The sequence below is a fragment of the Danio rerio genome, chromosome 1 (genome assembly GCF_052040795.2).
Source record: "Danio rerio strain M-AB ecotype USA chromosome 1, GRCz13ab, whole genome shotgun sequence".
Taxonomy (NCBI): Eukaryota; Metazoa; Chordata; class Actinopteri; order Cypriniformes; family Danionidae; genus Danio; species Danio rerio.
Genome location: NC_141021.1, coordinates 13,252,161 through 13,272,892, shown reverse-complemented (window position 1 = coordinate 13,272,892; position 20,732 = coordinate 13,252,161). Strand labels below are relative to the sequence as shown.

Below are 20,732 nucleotides of genomic sequence, written 5' to 3'. Positions count from 1 at the left end.
GGACTTAAATAATTCTCGTTGTAGTGGAAACTCTACATTTCATTAGTTATAAAATGTAAAGAGTAGAGCGCATAGCTACATATAAATATTTTTGAGCACTTTAGATTAATAAAATAAAATAAAAATAAATGTACAAGTTTGCATTCCATTACTGAGAAATAGAAGTGAAGTCTGTGTGAACAAATGGCTGAGACTTTTATTTCAATGTGTTACTTCCAACTGAAACTGAATATTGAGTAGGGGGAGGGGCTTTCTTTTTGCACATCATTTCCTTTTAGCAAACTAACGGTTAAGAATAATGTTGCTAAAGCATCAACAGAGAATTACCACAACTCCAAACACAGAGGCAAATAATCAGATTTGATTAAAGATTACCAAAACAAACTTTTTTCCCAGTGAATTAACTTTAATTAAAATAATTTTTTTCTTTTTGTGATTGACCTTAAACTCGATGATTCTCGATGTACTGATTAAGTACATTAGAATAACAAAATAATACTAATAAAAAAAATACAAGTTTGCATTACATTACTGAGAAGTAGAAGTGAAAAAGTTCTTAAAGTCTGTGTGAACAAATGGCTGAGACTTTTATTTCAGTGTTGATGTACTTCCAACTGAAACTGAATATTGAGTAGGGGGCGGGGCTTTCTTTTTGCGCATCATTCCCTCTTAGCAAACTAATGCCAAGGTTCAGACTGCACGATATTCGAAGTTACGGATGGTTTCATACTGCATGACTTTCTGGGGTAGGATTCCATCGCTGCTGTGTTTGCACTGCAAGATGGATTGGCGACAGGGGCTTTCACACTGAATGACTTTACAAAGGAGAATCGCCGACAACTTTGTCTCGGACCACAAACTACGTCTCACAACCAGACAAACACATGGTCTACTTCTTTTGCTCACCAGGCTTTAGATGGCAATTAGCAATTTTTCCTCAACTTTATTTCTGTTTTGACCAGGTTGTGGTATTGCTCAGATGACACGTCAAACAGACATGGGTGCTCCTGCCAAATTTACTCAAGTTTTTCCTCCATTTCTTGAGTCCAAATAGATCGAAAAGAAGCCCTTTTAACTTCTTTCCTAACCTCCTGTTGGCCTGCAGATACCCATACTAGTGAATGCTGCTCTCATGGCATGATTTGAATCACCGACAGCTCCAGATATATAGCATGCCAAATATCTGACGGGTGTCTGCGACTCATCCACAATTCTCTCAGATCGTGTCTTCGATAGTTCACACTGTGTGATTGTTCCTCACGTGAACAAGCACCGATTTGCCTGTGATTTCAGGCATATGTCTGCGATTTCTCAAAGCCTGTCGGCGAGTCAAAAATCGGGGCTTAAATCATGCAGTCTGAACTCAGCATAACGGTTAAGAATAATGTGGCAGAAGCGTCAAACTGACGTCAACAGAGAATACCGCAACTCCAAACACATATTCAGATTTGATTAAAGATTACCATAACTTACCAAATGTTTTTCAGCGAATTAACTTGGACAGATTAATGATTGACCAAAAAAGAATAACATTTGGTGCGCTGACCAAATAAACATTGTACATTTTTCAACAAGATCGAAATGTTACCAAAAACATGACCGGAAATTGTTATGAGATTCACCCATATACCCAGTTTGATCAGTTCAAACCTCACCAGAGAGTCTCGATCCCAGTGCTAATGTTTTAAAACATTCTAGTCACACTGTTACTTAAACAGGCTATCATTTCAAAATCCAGTACAGATAAACATAGCGATTCACAAAAATATCTTCATATAGCTGAACACGCTGGGAAAACGTTGTGTTAAGCATGCAGAATTTCCCTTTAGTTTCAAAAGCGACTGTGTTTTATAAAATCCATTAAACAAGTAATACACACACACACAATCTGACAATGTGAAGAAAATAAACAGGTCTCGATTAATTATGTACAATTGTGAGTCACAATGCGATTCAAACACGAGTTAACTCTTCATCATCTCTGAATCTATGCTTGCAGAATTGCAGAAATCAAAGCCAGTTTTCACAGAATGCTAGTCATTCACAAAATTCAACACATCCCCCGGAAGAATAAATATTCTGCCTAATGTCATCATGTTTTTAGCTATGAACAGAACTATAGTACTTTAAGCACTGACGAATACATTTTGTCATATTCATCTATTCTGCACAATTACATTATTTGTCTTCACAAACAGTGCAGAAAATGTGAGGGGGAAAAAAGTGCACCGATTCATTCAACCTACTAATAACCTACAAATACTCAACTGGTTTCTTTTTGCCAACGAACATATGGAAACACTTCAGGTGACTAAATAATTGCATCTTCTGCCCAAATAAAATGTGATCCACACATCTGAAAGCAGATTTCTACAAATGTTTGCACTAATTTTAGCTTAAAAATGCAATGCTCATTGTATCAAATGTTCAACTGATGCATGTACAAAAACAGTTAAAGTGCCCCTATTATGCTGTTTCTATATTACATTTCATGTAGTGTATGATACAGTTCTTAGTGAATATGAAATAATCAAAGGGTGTGACATTTTGGGATGCTTGAGCTGCCAAACCCCTTTTTAAATGTCAGTTACAATGTTCAGATATCTTGTATTCTAGCAGAACAAGTAACAACCGTGGTTACGTATCAAAAGATAATACAATAACACATTGGAAACTTTAATTGCATATATTTTTACAACAATTCTGTCTGGTTCTCGAATCTGATTGGCTGATAGCAGTGCGAAATTCTGCAATATAAGAACTCGTATAGCAAATTCACTCTGCCCACATTGAGTGACAGCAGATTAATAAACTCACTACAGTTTGACAAATATTGCTGCAGTTGGACAACAACGTACTTTTGAGGCTTTTTAGTTGAGAATGTAGCTATTTAGATTGCAACCATGCAGTTTATTTATAAGGACAGTGCCTATTTTAAATATTCATAATTTTGTAGATTCAGCGAGTCGGCGGCAAGCCTGTCATACTGAGCAGAGCAAAGACAGTTGACGTTCCACCTCCAAATCCTTAAGGGAGAAAAACAGCATTTTCTCAGCGCAAGTTTTCAACTACAGCTGAACAAATCATTATAAAACTGGTAAGTGACATTCTAAGTCAATCTCTCTCTCTTTTGTATGTTGCAGTGCTGCATTTATACCATAGTAATCTGGTAGTATTTGCATTGCCTTTTGCGGGGTTAATTTTTGTGAAATCTCGATTGCAACAGAGAAATACTGGGAAATCTCTGTAGACTGATAGCAATTCATGTTGTTTAGCCCTATAATCTTATAATGTGAGCAAAATCACCTGTTTTGTCATAATTTTAGACATTACATTAGAGAATTATTAGCTCTAAAGTCTCGTGTAAGCAATTTTTTGTGCTGTTCTGATGTCAGCTGCAGATGTGAATGAATGGTGGAAGAAAGTAGTTCCTCATACAAACAGATTTTTAGATGCTCCATGTTAGATTTACTTTTTCTATATGCGATTATGCCGTCAAACTGTTGTATAAATGCAATATCATGCTTGTAGCAGTGCGATATGGCTGTATACCGTCACTGGTGGGACACTAAGGCACTCAGCCTGCAGCCTCGAGCCCATGCACACCTCCCACCAGTGTCAATATACAGCCATATTACTCATTGTGTGTGTGTGTGTGTGTGTGTGTGTGTGTGTGTGTGTGTGTGTGTGTGTATATATATATATATATATATATATATATATATATATATATATATATATATGCACACACACACACACACACACACACACAAATTTTATTGGTTTATTTTATTGGAGTAAATAATACTACAAATAAATATAAAATCTGATTTAAAAAAACGAAAGTGCGTGATAAATGCAGTTCCAAAATAAAAGAACTGTTTCTGAACTCCCCGAAATGAGTTGTCAGTAATTTCAGCATTACTTTCCACACAAAAATCGGTTGGTAACAAATTTGCTTAAATGTTGGCATATAGTTTTCATTAATTGCTCGCAAACATTGTCTTCTTTGACCTTCAATCACTGTAGTCATAGCAGAGGCCTGGAAGCGTTTGGTTAATGTGGCTGACGTGGTGAGAAGATGCTATTTTGTTGCACTGCAAAAACAAATCCATTTTGTATGCACTAACAAACGATTGAGTTCTGTTCGAATGAGTTACTGTTTATTGTTTTAGAAGTGCTAAGAAAACCACTGAAGCTAAAAATTCAGATATGGTGACATGTGCTGTAGGCGGTAGAGCAATCACAGACTGGTTCATCTGACCAATAAGAGCAGAGCAGGCACTCGGAGAGGAGGGATTTAAAGAGACCGCACCCTTAAATCAATAGTAATATATACACCTTAAGAAAAGAGGTACTGCTGCAATGTAGATGCTATAGAAAATTGGATGAATGTAAACATATTTAAAGTTAGCAACCTTTAATGATAGCATAATAGGGGCACTTAAAGAACAGACATAATGCAAGTGGTCAGTATTTTGTTATCAGAACAGAAATGAGTTGAATGTAGACTTGGTGTGCTAACACTGGGTGGATTTAGTTTAAGTGAACGAGGAACAAAAACAAATCTACCAGCGGACACCATTATCATGGAAACATGAAGATGTCGCCGTACACTGTAATAAAGGCGGTGTACGTGAATAGAATCTCTCTCTGGTTGCTAGGATACTGTGATGACAATGTGCCAACCCTGTTGCTGAGTGACAGATATGGAGGCTCTGGCTGCAGACCGGCTTCAGGTGAACAAACTGGACGATGAGGGAAAAAAGAGAGAGAAATAGCAATGTTAGCAAGATGAGACAATCTCTACCTGCACATTAGCATCAAACTGACAATAGAAGAAGATCAGAATTCTCTCAGTGCAGACCAAGGCTGCTTTGAGCTGATCATATTTTTGCTGTCAATATGAATGGATGGGTTTAATTAAATGGCCTAAGGTTCTAAAGCTACATTCATTCAAACTGAAGGCAAATGTGGCCCAAATCTGACTCGAAATTGCATCTCTATTCTGTCCTGAATCGAATCTGAGGTAGTTTTTGACAGAAGATGGCGCTGTATTATAGTTTTTAATGGTTTTTAATTTAATAAGTACGCTCACAAGGAAGAGTGCTTGTGCAATTGGCCAAGTCATGCAAGTTGACTTTTATATCACAAGGTAAATGTAAACGCTGCTCCCTATAAACACTCACACTCTTGTCATTCATGTAAACCTTTCGTAAAGGTATTAATAATTATTTTTGGTTCAGGTGGTATTTATATGGAAGTTAATGCAGGCAGAGTATGGCTGATTATAAAGCCTAGAGTGCCATTCTATTGTTAAAAACGAACCTAGAGCGCCATCTGCTGTCAAAAAAACGAGTCTGGAGCCTGATCTGCTGTTACAAACTAGTGTAGAGCGCCATCTGCTGTTAAAACAACTAGTCTGGAGCCTGATCTGCTGTTACAAACTAGTGTAGAGCGCCATCTGCTGTTAAAACAACTAGTCTGGAGCCTGATCTGCAGTTACAAACTAGTCTAGAGCACCATCTGCTGTTAAAACAACTAGTCTGGAGCCTGATCTGCAGTTACAAACTAGTCTAGAGCGCCATGTGCTTTTAAAAAACTAGTCTGGAGCCTGATCTGCTGTTGCAAACTAGTCTAGAGCGCCATCTGCTGTAAAAAAAAAAAATAGTCTGGAGCCTGATCTGCTGTTTATAACTAGTCTAGAGCGCCATCTGCTGTTAAAAAACTAGTTCTGCAGCCTGATCTGCTGTTACAAACTAGTCTAGACCGCCATCTGCTGTTAAAAAAACTAGTCTGGAGCCTGATCTGCTGTTTATAACTAGTCTAGAGCGCCATCTGCTGATAAAAACTAGTCTGAAGCCTTATCTGCTATTACAAACTAGTCTAGACCGCCATCTGCTGTTAAAAAACTAGTCTGGAGCCTGATCTGCTGTTACAAACTAGTCTAGAGCACCATCTGCTGTTAAAAAAACTAGTCTAGAGCCTGATCTGCTGTTACAAACTAGTCTAGAGCGCCATCTGCTGATAAAAACTAGTCTGGAGCCTTATCTGCTGTTACAAACTAGTCTAGAGCGCCATCTGCTGTTAAAAAAAACTAGTCTGGAGCCTGATCTGCTGTTTATAACTAGTCTAGAGCGCCATCTGCTGATAAAAACTAGTCTGGAACCCGATCTGCAGTTAATAACTAGGCTAGAGCACGGTTTAAAACAAGTCTAGAGTGCCATCTGCTGTTCAAAACTAGTCTAGAGTGATATCTCCTGTTAAAAACTAGTCTGGAGCCCGATATGCTATTAAAGACAAGTCTAGAGCACCATTTACTGTTATAAACTAGTCTGGAGTCTGATCTGCTGTTTAAAACTAGTCTAGAACACCATCTGCTGTTAAAAACTAGTCTGGAGCCCGATATGCTGTTATAAACTATTCTAGAGTGCCATTTGCTGTTACAAACTAGTCTGGAGCCCGATCTAATGTTTAAAACTAATCTACAGCGCCATCTGCTGTTATAAACTAGTCTGGAGCCCGATGTGCCATTAAAAACTAGTGTAGAGCGCCATCTGCTGTTACAAACTAGTCTGAAGCCCAATCTGCTGTTTAAAACTAGTCTAGAGTGCCATCTGCTGTTAAAAACTAGTCTAGAGTGCCATCTGGTGTTTAAAAATAGTCTAGAGCGCCATCTTCCGTTTAAAACTAGTCTAGAGCGCCATCTGCTATTTTAAACTAGTCTAGAGCGCCATCTACTGTTTAAAACTAGTCTAGAGCGCCATCTGCTATTTTAAACTAGTCTAGAGCGCCATCTTCTGTTTAAAACTAGTCTAGAGCGCCATCTGCTGTTTAAAACTAGTCTGGAGCCTGATATGCTATTAAAAACTAGTCTAGAGTGCCATCTGCTGTTAAAAACTAGTCTGGAGCCAAATCTGTTGTTAAAAACTAGCCTAGAGCCTCATTTGCTGATAAAAGCTAAGCTCAGGATCAATTCAAGACAGAATAGCAATGTATTTTGTAAATCTTAGAATCAACAGAAAATCATTTTGTTTCATTTGCCACAGCTCTAGTAAACAGACTCCTAAATGAGCAGTTATATACCTATATTTGTCAGTTCATTGCTAGTTTTCGATCTTTCCTTTTATTTTTCAGTGTTTCCCAGCCTTACATTATAGTGTGATCAAGACTTCTATCAATGGTGTTTCTTACCAGCTCTCCCTGACTGCCTCAATGTCACTCAGTAGATTCTGTGCCAGACAGATCCCAAATATCTAGAAGCAGAGGATGAGTTAATGCCTGCAGGGCAACACTATGCATTACACAGCAAAGCACTTTATTAGGTAGCTTTATTAAATCAAATCTTAATGCCTTTCAACAGTGTTCAAATGTCCAAAGAGAATACAGCTCCCTGTAAATCAATAAAATAACCACACTTGGCAGATCTAGTTCAGGCTGTAAATATGAAAGACAGTTGCTGAAATAAAAGAGCACTTACAAGAAGCTGGAGATAAATTCCATGGCGGTGCATGAACTACAATATTTACATAACTTGATATGCGGTATCAAATCCAAGGATGTGTTTTTAAAATCAAAAGTATAAATATGGGAGTATCAGGACATATTTTAACACAATTCATAAATTGTGATGTTCTCCCGTTGAATTTTCAGCATAATTTTATCAGTCTTCAATGTCACATGATCCTTTAGAAATCATTTTCATATGCTGATCAAGGATGACTTCTTAATATTGTCAATAAAAAGCTTGTTATTATATTGTATTATGTCATATTGTTTTCTTTTACTAAAAAGAAATAGTCAAATACAGAGTAATAAATATAATAATAATAAAAAACATTATTTTTAATTTAATAAAATGTAATTATATCTTTATAATTAAGGTGGGTGAATTCTGCAAATGATTCTTCTGTGATTGTCATGAAAATAAATGACCCATTCACTTCATAAATGACTGCTGTTTCCAGTGAGATAGAAACTAAATTAACATACATGCAAATGCGTGTGTATTTCTGTGCCTGTCACTCTTCATTCACCTGTAGAAGTGCAATTCCTATGAAGATTCCGGCAACTACGGTTAGATTCTCCTGTAGCCATTTCTCGAACTGCGGCACACATCCTTTCGTGTGTATAAACGTCTTGTGTTCAATGTCCTTCACACAAAAAAAATACACATTACCCAAGATCATTTAAATACATGCTAAATAATTCTGTAAAACTTTCTATAAACCATGCATAGATAGAAAAAGGTGTTCTCTAGTAATGAATAATTGACAACAGGCCGTTGAATTATTAGAGTGATAAATAAGGCCATGACCTGAGGATAATAATTAAATAGACCAGAGTCAATTATTATGATTTTATAATAGGTAGAACACCTGTAAGACACTGTTCAGAATTGTATTTCAAGATGTTTTTCAGTTTAAGTTTGTTTATTTATTGCCACATCAGCAACGCATGGCTATTTCATGACAAGATCAATAAACATATAACAGTATATTATGTAATCAATCAATATTTTTGTAATATAACATATTACATAATAATAAAGATGAAATTATACAAATATATCATTATAATTAAATTATTTTTAAATTAATAAATAAAAATGATTGTCAATGTTTTACAATAAAACATTTAGATAAATACATTTTCAGTTAAATAAAAAAAATAACAACTTAAAATTCTTCCTTGGGAAACATTTTTAAAAAGCATCCATCAAAGTGCTCGTAATATAAAAATCTTGTCTAGACGTTTTAAAATTTCACATTCTAATAAAATGTGTTTTATGGTGAGCGAGGTTTAACAGCGATGTCGCGGTCGGGTTCAGGCTAAAACCTGGCGGGTGCGGGCGGGAGTGGGATTCAAAATTTAGCAGCAGGACTCTCACTGTGAAAAAATGGAAACAAAACCTTTGTTGCGGCACAGTTATAAACTACAATGATGACCCATGTCTCCGAACAATTCTTCTTCTTTCACTTGTTTTAATTACGGTTGGCAACACAACGTGGCATCTCTCTTTGAAGTCTTTGAAGCTAGTGTTCATGATAATGAAGTTGCACCTCATTCACAATAGAGCGTACTGATTGGCGGTCTGGAAAGACTTGTCTTTCTTATGAATTAATGCTGAAAACTCAAAGACGTCACTTTGTACTCACCAGTACAAACATATAGTCGTAGATGTGAAGTAGATTCAAAATTTCTTTTTAAACTGGAAGGCTGAATTCGCTCGAAATAACGCAAAAACAACCAATTTTCCCTTTTTTTTGAGCAAAATATGTGTCCTAGTAGTGTTTTTAGCAATGTGGTACACATATATGACTGTCAACATCCCAAAAAAACGTGTTTTGTGAAACTTTAACTTACACTCACTGCATTTTAGCAGTAAGAAGCGACGATACAGACTATTGAGCTAAAGCTTGACTACAAAATTAAACCGTAAATCAAATCGAAATTGCAGTAAAACTCGCAGTTAGACATTTTCCCCAAATCGCACAGCCCTAGTGCATATGAACTGAATCCATATAAATCAATTTTATGTCTCTTTGTGTATATTTTTGTATCATTTTGGAGCTTGACAGACTTAGTTTAATAAAATGGAAAAATAGTGGCCAGTTTGTTGTGTTAAAAGTATGAATAAAGGATTAGTGACTTTATAGTGAATATTATTCATTTGTTTATTATTTGTTTGACAAAAGCATACTTACACCCTTCCCTCGTATGTCATATCCACACTGTGTGTTGATCACATCCTCCTTTGAAAAGAAAAAAGAAAGTCGTATTTAATCTTTCGGAAGACGCCAACCTCCAACTTAACATTCCACATTATATCTGAGCAATGTAATATACTGAGTGAGAGCTGTTGTTTTGTTTATGACTCTGCTCTGTCTGCAACGGATCTACATCATTTCCCGTTTATGTTCCCAGGTCTTCTGGAAGGAGACAATGACACATTCTAGGTGGTGAGATGACTAGAGGATGTGTGATTGTGTGTCCTGCATGCAAGTTAATTGTGTTTTTATGTGTTTACTCACAGCGGGGTCCTTGGTGCAGCAGGAAAAGGGAACCCCGCACTTCTCTCTGCTCAAATTAGTGTCAGTACAATTAAAGTAAATGTTCAGATTCCAGTCTTCAGGTCCAAAAGCTCCGCAACACTCCCACTGCAGGAACAAAACGTGTGTTGAACATTCACGTGTGAATCAACCAATAGCTGAAAGCCATTTCAATGTTGAGCAGATTCAATCTTGCTTGCTATATTGCTAATCAAGTAACATTTTAAAGTAATGTCAGAGTAGTTAACAGCTTTAATTATTTGTTAGCGTATTGATTTATGTTTGACAATTGTAAATGAATAGGTCATGTCAGCTCAGGTTATTATTATAATAATTGCTTAGTTTCTTTAATTATAATAATGTATTAAACATTGAAAAAACGGCTTAAAACAGGGGTGTCAAACTCTTTTTAGCTCAGGGGCCAAATGGAGGAAAATCTATTTCCAAGTGGGCTGAACTTGTAAAATAATAGTATATGGTACATGGTAGAATTTAAAAACAACAACTTCAGATTGTTTTCTTTGTTTTAATATGATCAACATAAAACCTAAAGCTGGAGCCCAAGTACAACACGATCTCACGGCAATTTGTAACTTTTTGATGTAGTGGCTAATTCATATAAAATTCGTATGATCTCCTTCGTACAATTTAGTACGATTTGCTTATCCACCAATGACGGTTGGGTTCAGGGGTGTGGTTGGATGCCACACCTCCTTTTTTATATCATATGTTTTTGTACGACTGAAAACGTACAAATTAGCAATAAACTGACAAAACGTGAAATAGTTACGTTTCCATGTGAGAACACCTCAGTGTGGTATGGCAGGGCATAGATGGGTTCTTTTTTCTCAGAAGGATGTCAAACTGACTCTGATTTAGGCTTTGGAAACTGATGAAATTAAGTTTGCAGGGTTAAACCTGTTTGCGGCGGGCCATACGTTTGACACCCCTGGCTTAAAGACATCTCTCATGAGGAGAATAAAGTCACATGCATTGCTCAGGTGTGAGTTTTTCCAAGGACTTCAACAGTGTGTAAAACTGATCATGATTCTGTGGGTCTCGTCTATCCAAATCTGATCTTTATTTTGTATTTTCTATTGGATTCAAGTCATGTGATTGGCTGGGCCATTCCACAGCTTTATTTGCTTTCTGTGAAAGCATTTGAGAGTTTCCTTGGCTGTGTCTTGGATCATTGTCTTGCTGAAATGTCAACTCTGATTTCATCTTCATCATCCTGGTAATGTAGATATTGGACTGAAACAGGAATGCTAAAGAACTACTGAGAGACTTCAGCTGCTGTCTGGGCTTTCAATGCCTTTCTACACCTCCCTTTCTTCATGTGTTCAATACTATTTTGCATCATTTAATTTTATCACACATACCTTTATTTGTAAACCAATTATATTTGTTTTTTTGCATATATATATATATATATATATATATATATATATATATATATATATATATATATATATATATATATATATATATATATATATATTTGGTTGCTACCAACATCTGGTAAAACTTTCAAGCCAACAGCACATTTAGAAGTATATTATCTGAGAAAAATGATGATGTGTTCAATACATATTTCCCCCACTGTACATTAATTATTCACACATTAACTGTATATAAATGTATTAGTACATAATATACATACATACATAATATTACATCACGTAATAATAATAGTTAATACAATTTAACTAATCAGTTTATTGTCAAATAAACCGAACTACTCAAACTTGACAACATTTTGAAAATGCTTATTTATTATTATTATTATTCTGAATTGAGATTCCACTTCACCTTAAAGAAAACCCTTTTGTTTTTATATTTTTATGTGCGTTCTTACATAATCTTGTGTGAAATCGATGAGATTCTGTAGGTCAATGTCGTCTCTGTATGCTCTGATGTTGTTGTTGATGAAGAACTTGAGCTGGTCTTTAATCCAGTCCTTAAAGACAAATGCCAAGACTCCCGCCGTCAACTCCAGGAAAAAAATGATTCCCAGAAAAACGGAAAACTGTGAAAGAGGACAGCAGAGTTCAGGTTACACAACTCAAGATGGATAACATAATTCTGCCCTGAGGATATCCAGCGAGTCAAGAATGTGTTGAATCCCCACAACAGTTTAAGCTAATGTTCTCCGGCTTGGGGTTTCTATCCCTGCCAAAATCCCTCGGCGCATTTACAGAGAAATTTACATTTTTTAGACATGACGTAGTTCCTGTCTCAAAACAGTCACATATTTTCACATTGTTTATCTCCATTTGCACACAGAATGTCTTATATGAAGCGTAGTGAGTGATGATTTGTCACTGTGACCACAACGAATACTTCCAGGGTGACATCACAGCTGTTTCCAGATGTTTTAAGAAGCCTCTGTTACCCTATAGAGGAAATGGGCCTCTTGTAAGGCTCTTTCGCAACACCGTTCTTGACATTCCCACAAAGCAGCAAACACAGACCACCAGAATCTGCGTGAGAGGAAGTTCACACACTTTCAAAGCCAGTCAATCCCACCTCTCGACGTAGATACTCATTTCCAGCCATTCAAAAGCACACCTGGAGTCTCAGTTCACATTTGTCTGGACACTATTTAGATTAGTGTACCATTTACAGAGAAAGAAGCATTGGTATTTTTTCAGGTTAAGGAATCAAGGGTCAAAATTTTAAAAAGTGTTAATTAAATGCACTCCGTTTTGTGGGGTAAATATGCTAATTTTACAACTCACCTAGAGTTAAATAGTTGAGTTTTACCATTTTTAAACCTTTCAGTCAATCTCTGGGAATGGCGCAAGCAATTTTAGCTTAGCTTAGCATAAATCATTGAATCGGATTAGACCATTAGCATGTCACTCAAAAATATAAATAAAAAGAGTTTAGATATTTTTCTTATGTCAAGCCAGACTCTTCTGTAGTCACATCATGTACGAAGACTGCAAAAAATGTAAAATTAGCTCATTTCTAGGCCTGTACACCTAGGAACTATTCTCTCATTACAGCATAATAATCAATGAATTTGGATTTGAATTTCATTTCCTGTCAGTCTTAGTAAACAGATTATTGTCAAATAAACCAAACTACTCAAACTTAGCAACATTTTAAAAGTGTGCATTTATTATTATTGTTATTAATATTTAAAGAAATGCATATTAAATTGAGACTACACTTCACCTTAAAGAAAACCCTTTCTGTGGTTTGATTTTTATGTGTGTTATTATTATTATTATTATTATTTTAAAGCACACCTGCAGTCTCTGTTCACGATTGTCTGGACTAACGTACCATTTACAGAGATTACAATAAAGAATTGTGTTGGTATTATTTCTCAAACATTTAGGCTAGAAATCAAGAGCCAGTTTAAAAAATAAAAAAAAACAGGGCATGTTAGTACGAGATTGTGATTCTATGGCAGAGTTAAATGCACTTCACTTTTTGGGGTAAATATAATTCAAAAAAAATTTTTTTACAATATACTTAGAGTTAAACAGCTGAGTTTTACTATTTTTTATCCATTCAGTTGATCTTCGGGAATGGCAGTAGCAATTTTAGCTTAGCATAAATGATTGAATCGGATAAGACCGTTAGCATCTCACTCAACATATTTTTTAAGAAGTTAAAGAAAAAAAAAACTTTAAAAAACAAAAGCAAATCCTATTTAAAGCTTGAGTTATCTGTAGTTGCATTGTATACTAAGATCAATAGAAACTGAAAAATTGCTATTATCCAGGAAATTATATGCCAGGGAACTATAGTCTCATTCCAGCGTAATTATTAAGGATATTTGCTTCCGTACATGAGAGTATAGTTCGTAGCCATAGCAACCTTTAATTTTCAGTTTGTCTTAGTACACAATGTAACTACAGAAGAGACAAGCTTTAAAGCAGGGGTCTCAAACTCAATTTACCTGGGGGCCGCAGGAGGCAAAGTCTGGGTGAGGCTGGGCCGCATAAGGGATTTCACAAAAAAAGTCCTCAAATGTCATTATTAACAGTTTTAATTATTTCTTCTGAACATGAAGTGTCCTGAACATTAATAGAACATTGAGTGAAGATTATGAACAGTTCTTCTGAACATGGCATCTTTTGCCTACTCCTTGCTGCCAGAGACTTGACAGCGCTTCTTCTCACAAATCTGAACCACATTTGGCTTTAGAGCAGAAGCAGTTGAGACCCTCAGTATGGCTTGAAGATGATCATCATTAAGTCTAGACCTGTACTTTGACTTATTGAAGTCCTAGGGGAAAAAGTGGGGGAACTCACTCAAAACTTCCATTCCCTCACCTAAAAAAAAGGCGTATATATGTATAAATAAAACACCCCCACCCCACTCCAGTCACATCAGTCTGTACCAGTCTGTATCTACCTATAATATCAACACAAGATGCAGGGCAGGCACGTGCACACATAGGGCTCAACCTGTGCAGAGCACATGCCCTGTTTAGTCTTGCATAGAAAGTGCCCTTCCAAAATGATCAAAAGTGCCCCCGCGACGCGACACACCCTCGGTCCCGTTCTTCAGTAGGCGCCCGATAACACCGCTCTTGAGTACGCGCGCGACAACACAGCTGATCAGAACGCGCGCGACAACGCGCTCTCTCCCCGCTCCGCTGATTCTGTCAGAGTACAGCGGTCGGCGCGGGCCACAAAATATTGCACTGAGGGCCGCAAATGGGCCGCGGGCCGCGAGTTTGAGACCCCTGCTTTAAAGGGTCACGAAACACCAGCTTTTTTGAGCTGTTGACTATAAGGACACATATATTACACTAAAAAGTGAAAATTGGTTGTTTTTGCGTTATTTCAAGCAAATTTGTACTTCCCGTTTGAAATTTATTTTTAAGCTGCGTCACGGACATGAGATCTTAGAGTGTATTACAGCATGTAGACTGGACGTCTGTACCTGGGAGTGCATTATTATGTCTCTGAGTGTGCTGCATTAATGCATGAGTAAGAGTTGGTTACTCATGAGAGCAACTTCATTAATATGCATGCTAGCTTCCAAGACTCTTTTTACCTGTTCAGACGGCAGAGAGACGCTGCGTTGTTGCTAAAACAAGTGTGCAGCGTTGCTTTTATAATTTGCTGCAGTGAAGGTTTTGCTTTCATTTTCTCTCTATGAGAGCGCAGCTGGACTCACGTGTGAATTACAGTGCACACGACGCTCGACAACAATACGTGTCTAAGGAACATTGTTTACGTGAGAGCTTTTCTCATCTGGAAATGGTGAGATCCGCATTTGCTGCTCGTCTCCTCTTAATAAAGGCGCGGGTCTAGTTAGTTTTGATTGTCCTGTCTCTACAGATTTGGTGAGCGACCAGTGGACTTTGTTAATTCAGATGGCAAAGTTAGTTTGTATCGAGCAAACTATTACACCAAGTGTAAACATGTTAGCACCACAATCAAACTTACCGTCGTGGAGGATTTTCACTGCATTTTGTGACAGCAATAACACACACGGCTTTCTGACGCTACTTGCCGAGTGCAACTAAGTTTCCGGGAAATGCAGAGTTTTTTTTTCTCTCATTCGTCGTGCGGTAACAAACATTGCATAAAAAATACACGCTTAGAGCAGTGCCTCGAATAAAATATCTCGTTTGTCACGAGGGGCATGAATGAAATTCCTGAATGAAAGAGCCAAACTGCAGTTAAAGTCCACCATTTAATAATTTGGCAAATAATTGGATTAATGATGTCCATGTAAACACAGTCACTGTCTTTCTCCCCTGTGTGTGTGTGTGTGTGTGTGTGTGTGTGTGTGTGTGTGTGTGTGTTCCTTCTGTGAAAATCGACGTGTGCCCAAACCGACACTCCCATTTTTATGCACATTTTTACAGACCCTCCCTCTTTTGCTCCTCTGACATTTAAACATGGCCCTTTAAATAGGAAAGAGATTTAAACCCTTTATTGATTTTTTTGTGAGATGCTAATGGTCTAATCAGATTCAGTACATTATGCTAAGCTAAGTTAAAAGTGATCTTGTAAGACCCGGAGTTTGGCTGATAGAATTTTAAAAATGGTAAAACTCAACAATTTAACATTAAGTGAGCTGTAAAAAGAGCCTATTTCCAAAAAAAAGTGTGTTTCTTTAACGAGAGCGGATTTTACTGGCAATGTGCACATTAAGAAACACTGATCCAGCAGCTCATTTCCATAATGTCCAATGCATTCTGCCAGGAGCAGTGCAAATTAAAACTAATGTGGCTTGGTATTCGATATGCTCGGATAACGTCTTCTTTTGGTATTCTTAATGAATTCACAATGTAGTGGAGAAAACGATTTCCTTTCTACCATGCCCTAAACAATTATGCTGTCCATTTTTGGGCTGCGTCTTGTGACATAGTGTCCTGTTTTTTAACTGTTTAGATGTCTTTGCATACATTTTTCAGTCAAACCACACTACAGTCTTGTTCACACTGCATTAATAGAGCAATCACAGCGGAGTTTGAGAGCACATTGCAAAACACAGAAGCTGTGTTATGTATAGAACATTTCTCGTGCACAGCAGTTAAGACAAAAATAACCAGATATGCGCCAAGTGTCATGACAAGTTCAAGGCATTTATGCCAAACCACAGCTAGTAAACATAATAAGCAGCCCGAAAACTTTGCACACTCCTGCTATTAATATATAAAGCATAACATAATATGTTGTAAAACATATTGACTTTAAAAAAAGACTTACAAACTTAAGGAGAAAGGAGTTTTCTCTCAGAGCACCAATGCACCCTGCGAAGCCGAGGACGAACATCACTCCACCGACCACAAGAAACAGCCACACCGGGTCAAAGCCACCCAGATCTGTGATGGAGGATATGTTGGAGAGAACTCCCTGATGGAAATGACAACAGATGAGATTAATAACTTGTCTTTACTTTGATGAGATGAAGGTTTCACTTATGAAGATGGTCTTCACTAACCTTCTCACTCCAGGCCCACAGAGCCACAGACAGGAACGCCACCCCGAGCAGCTAAAGGGTGTATAAATGTTTGACAGATAAAGACCAAATCAGCAATATTTAAAAAAAGATTACATTTAAATTTTATTTATTGATTTAAAGTGTTGATATACTGATTTTTTTTAGAATATATATATAATTATTTTTAAGTTGCCCTCTAATACAGACAAGGCAAAAATCACCTGTCACATCCCAGCAAATAATTTTGTCTTTAATGGACATCTAATAGACATCTAAACGTAAACAGCTTGGCTAAAACAAGGCTACACTTGGGCTGTCTGTGAAAATCAGATCTAACAGAGATCTAAGAATAGCCCAAAACTAGACTAGTCATCAAATAGACAGACTTTATATGTGTTGTCATTCATTTCTGTTTATTTGATGAATAGTCTAGTTTTGGCCTATTCTTAGACGTCTATTAGATTTTCACTGACAGTCCAAATTTAGCCTTGTTTTAGCCAAGACGACTATGTTTAGATGTCTATTAGACATATATTAGACATCTTTTAGAAATAAAAAATGCTTGCTGGGATGGGTTGCGTTTCAAAATCTAGTTAGCTGCCTGAGTAGACAACATGTTTAAAACAGCTGATGATACTTTTGGCCATCAGGCTCATGTTAGAAATATTTAAACCATATTTTTTAGCAGCATATGTGTATTTGGAATGTTTTAATAGCATTTTTGATTAGATTGCCATTTTGAACTTGTCTGTGACGTTAACAGAGCAAAATATTTTTTTTTTGTAGCTTAACACAACCCTAAAGAACAACATATGTGTATTTGGAAGGTTTTAATAGCATTTTTAAGCATATGACTATTCAAAGATGGAGTGGTATAAGATAAGTAAATGTTCAAAAGGCATTTTTAGACTTTATAAACTCGTCTGTGACATTAACAGTGCAAAATACGGGCACTGCAGGCAATTTTTTGAACACTTAAACTATTTTTATAGCATAGCATAACACTACAAAAACTATCAAGAAAATGTAGTATGTTCATAAGTATTTGGCATTTAAAATGTCCAATGATGCTGTCTAGAAAGGCAGCTCAGTATGTTTTGAGGCACAGCCAGTGCGTGTCAGACACCCAAAGGTTGGTTTAATGCAAATCTCAAGCTATAAAATGTAAGATTACACATGCACATTTGGGATGTTTTTAATAGGATTTCAAGTTAGATTAGATTGCATAACATGAGTAAATGTTTACAAAGCATTTCTAGACTTTATAAACTTGCCTGTAATGTTAGCAGTGCAGAATCTGGGCAACGCAGGCTATTTCTGAATGTTTAAGAGCAATTCCATGCAAATGTCAATCATGCCATAAAAAATTACGTTTTCACCCAAATAGCGAAAACCTTTCTACTCTACAGGCACAGGATGTCAACATGACGTCATATTGACGTTGTACCCCGATGTACCCCAACGTCTAGGGGACGTTGGATTTGTTTGGTAATGAAAATTGGGTTGACGTCAGAACCCAACGTGAGGTCTTCAATGTCTAATGTCCAACCTACAATCAACCAAATATCAACGTCTAATCATGTTACACCTTGACGTTGTGTGAACGTTACCACTATGACATTTATCAGACGTTGGGTTTTGGTCACTTTCCAACACAACCTAAAATCAACCAAATATCAACTTAATTTGAAGTCATTATTGGACGTGAAAATAACATTGTCCTTAGACGCCGACTAAACACTGAATTTTGGTTACCTGACGTCATGACCTAAATCTAACCTCTTATGATGTTGTGTGCCTGCTGAACAGCTTTGTTTTGTGTAGGCTTGTATTTTACAGTAGTGTAAAAATACTCAAAAATGTTTCTGTCAATGTTTTCAAACAATTATATTTGATTTACCAAAGTCATAAAAGTGGCAATTTCACATCTGTCACATCCATAACGAAAAGACGTAATATGCATAACCAAGAGTTTTCCTTATAAATGCAAAAAATGTCAAATAAAATCAATCATGTTTGTTCTATCGTGCGCAACTCATACCTTTATGATTAGCATTATTTATTTTGTGTTGTGCAGTTTAATTCACAGAATTTCTACAAAGTATGTTGTATACTGTAAACTTGCAAACTTTTTTGGTTACATCCATAACGCATGTTAATTTAAAATATAAAATAAATTGACGGATTGATTTTTTCTGATCCAATAAATCTGTGATTAGTTCTTTTGAAAATATAAACAGATGTTTCAAAATAATGTTAACATAAACTTTCTCGGTGTATTTATAATTGAAGTTTTTACTGAAAACGTCACATCCATAATGCTGGAATTGCTCTTGAAATACTTTTTGCAGCTTAACATAACCCTGCAGAGCCACATATGTGTATTTGGGAGGCTTTTATAGCACTTCTGGTTAGATTAAGAGCATTTGAACACTTTTGGATTTGAAATTATTCGAAGATCAGGAGCATAAGATGAGTAAATGTTCAAAAGGCATTTCTAGACTTTATAAACTCGCCTGTAACGTTAACAGTGCAAAATCTTGTCAATGCAGGCTATTTTTTGAACATTCAAAATATTTTGTTGTACCTCAACATAACCCTACAGAGCAAAATATGTGTATTCGGAAGGCTTTAATAGCATTTCTGGTTAGATTAAGAGCATTTGAACACTTTTAGATTTGACATTATTCGAAGATGAGGGGTATAAGATAAGTTAATGTCCAAAATGCATTTCTAGACTTTATAAACTCGTTAACAGTGCAAAATATGGACACTGCAGACTATTTTTGTGGCTTAGCATAACCCTACAGAGCAACATATGTGTATTTTTATGGTTTAATAGAATTTCTGGTTGGATTAGGAGTATTTAAACATTTTTGGGTTTGAAATTATTCAAAGGTGAGGGGTATAAGATAAAAAAAAACCTTTCAAGACTTTATAAACTCGAATGTAACGTTACGCTGCAAAATATGGGCAATGCAGGTTATTTTGGGAACGTTAAACGTGTGTATATTCATTCTAGCATATTACAACCCTACAAAAAATAAATGAATAAATAAATAAACAATTTTGACACAACCAAGTAACTTAAATCTAGTACGCTCAACGGTATCTGGCGTTTAAAACGTTTGACAGTGCTTTCTAAGTAGGCATCTCGGTATGATTTGAGGCACAGCCAGAGTGTGTCAGACACCCAGAGGTTGGTTTAATGCAAATCTCAAGCCATAAAACGTAAGATTACACACGCACACAAACACAATGTCGGAAACTCACCCAAAATATAATATTAAATCCAAATATAAAGTATTTGATGCAACATCCCACTTCGTGCACGTTGAAGTGTTTTCCAGACATGGTTGCGTTTGATAAGAAGCGAGAGAAATTCCTCCCGGTGATTATTAATGATGGAGAAAAAAAAATCGCCCACCGACTGGAAAACTAGCTCTTTCCTTTCACACCATGTTTATGACATTTCTACAGATTGGCAGGCAACGCCACGCGGGGCTTTGCCTATTTCGCCAAAATTAGTAATTTGCTTATTCGAACAAACCAAATAATTACTGATAAAGATAATTAAAGCGAATAACGGGACGAGCGCTCCTTAGCAAATAAAGATTCGAGAGTGACTTCCGGTTAAATGAATTATGTCATAACACGGTTTTTCAAAATAAAGGTTTCGCTAAAGTGACAAAGAGCCGCAGTGTTGACAATGACATAACTTATAAAATCGCGAATATTCATAATGATCGTCATGTC

General features: G+C 36.5%; 1 protein-coding gene across 1 annotated transcript; it reads right to left on the bottom strand.

The window, feature by feature from the left end:
* Nucleotides 1-3,785: 3,785 nt before the first annotated feature.
* tspan5b (tetraspanin 5b) lies at nt 3,786-20,600 on the bottom strand (the record flags this gene model as incomplete). The annotated part of the gene is given in 9 exon segments (NM_001008591.1): nt 3,786-4,748; nt 7,195-7,256; nt 8,037-8,153; nt 9,708-9,755; nt 10,035-10,160; nt 11,911-12,081; nt 16,742-16,888; nt 16,977-17,027; nt 20,250-20,600. Coding segments are annotated over 9 exon segments (816 nt in total). The 5' UTR covers nt 20,331-20,600.
* Between the last annotated feature and the right edge of the window lie 132 nt (nt 20,601-20,732).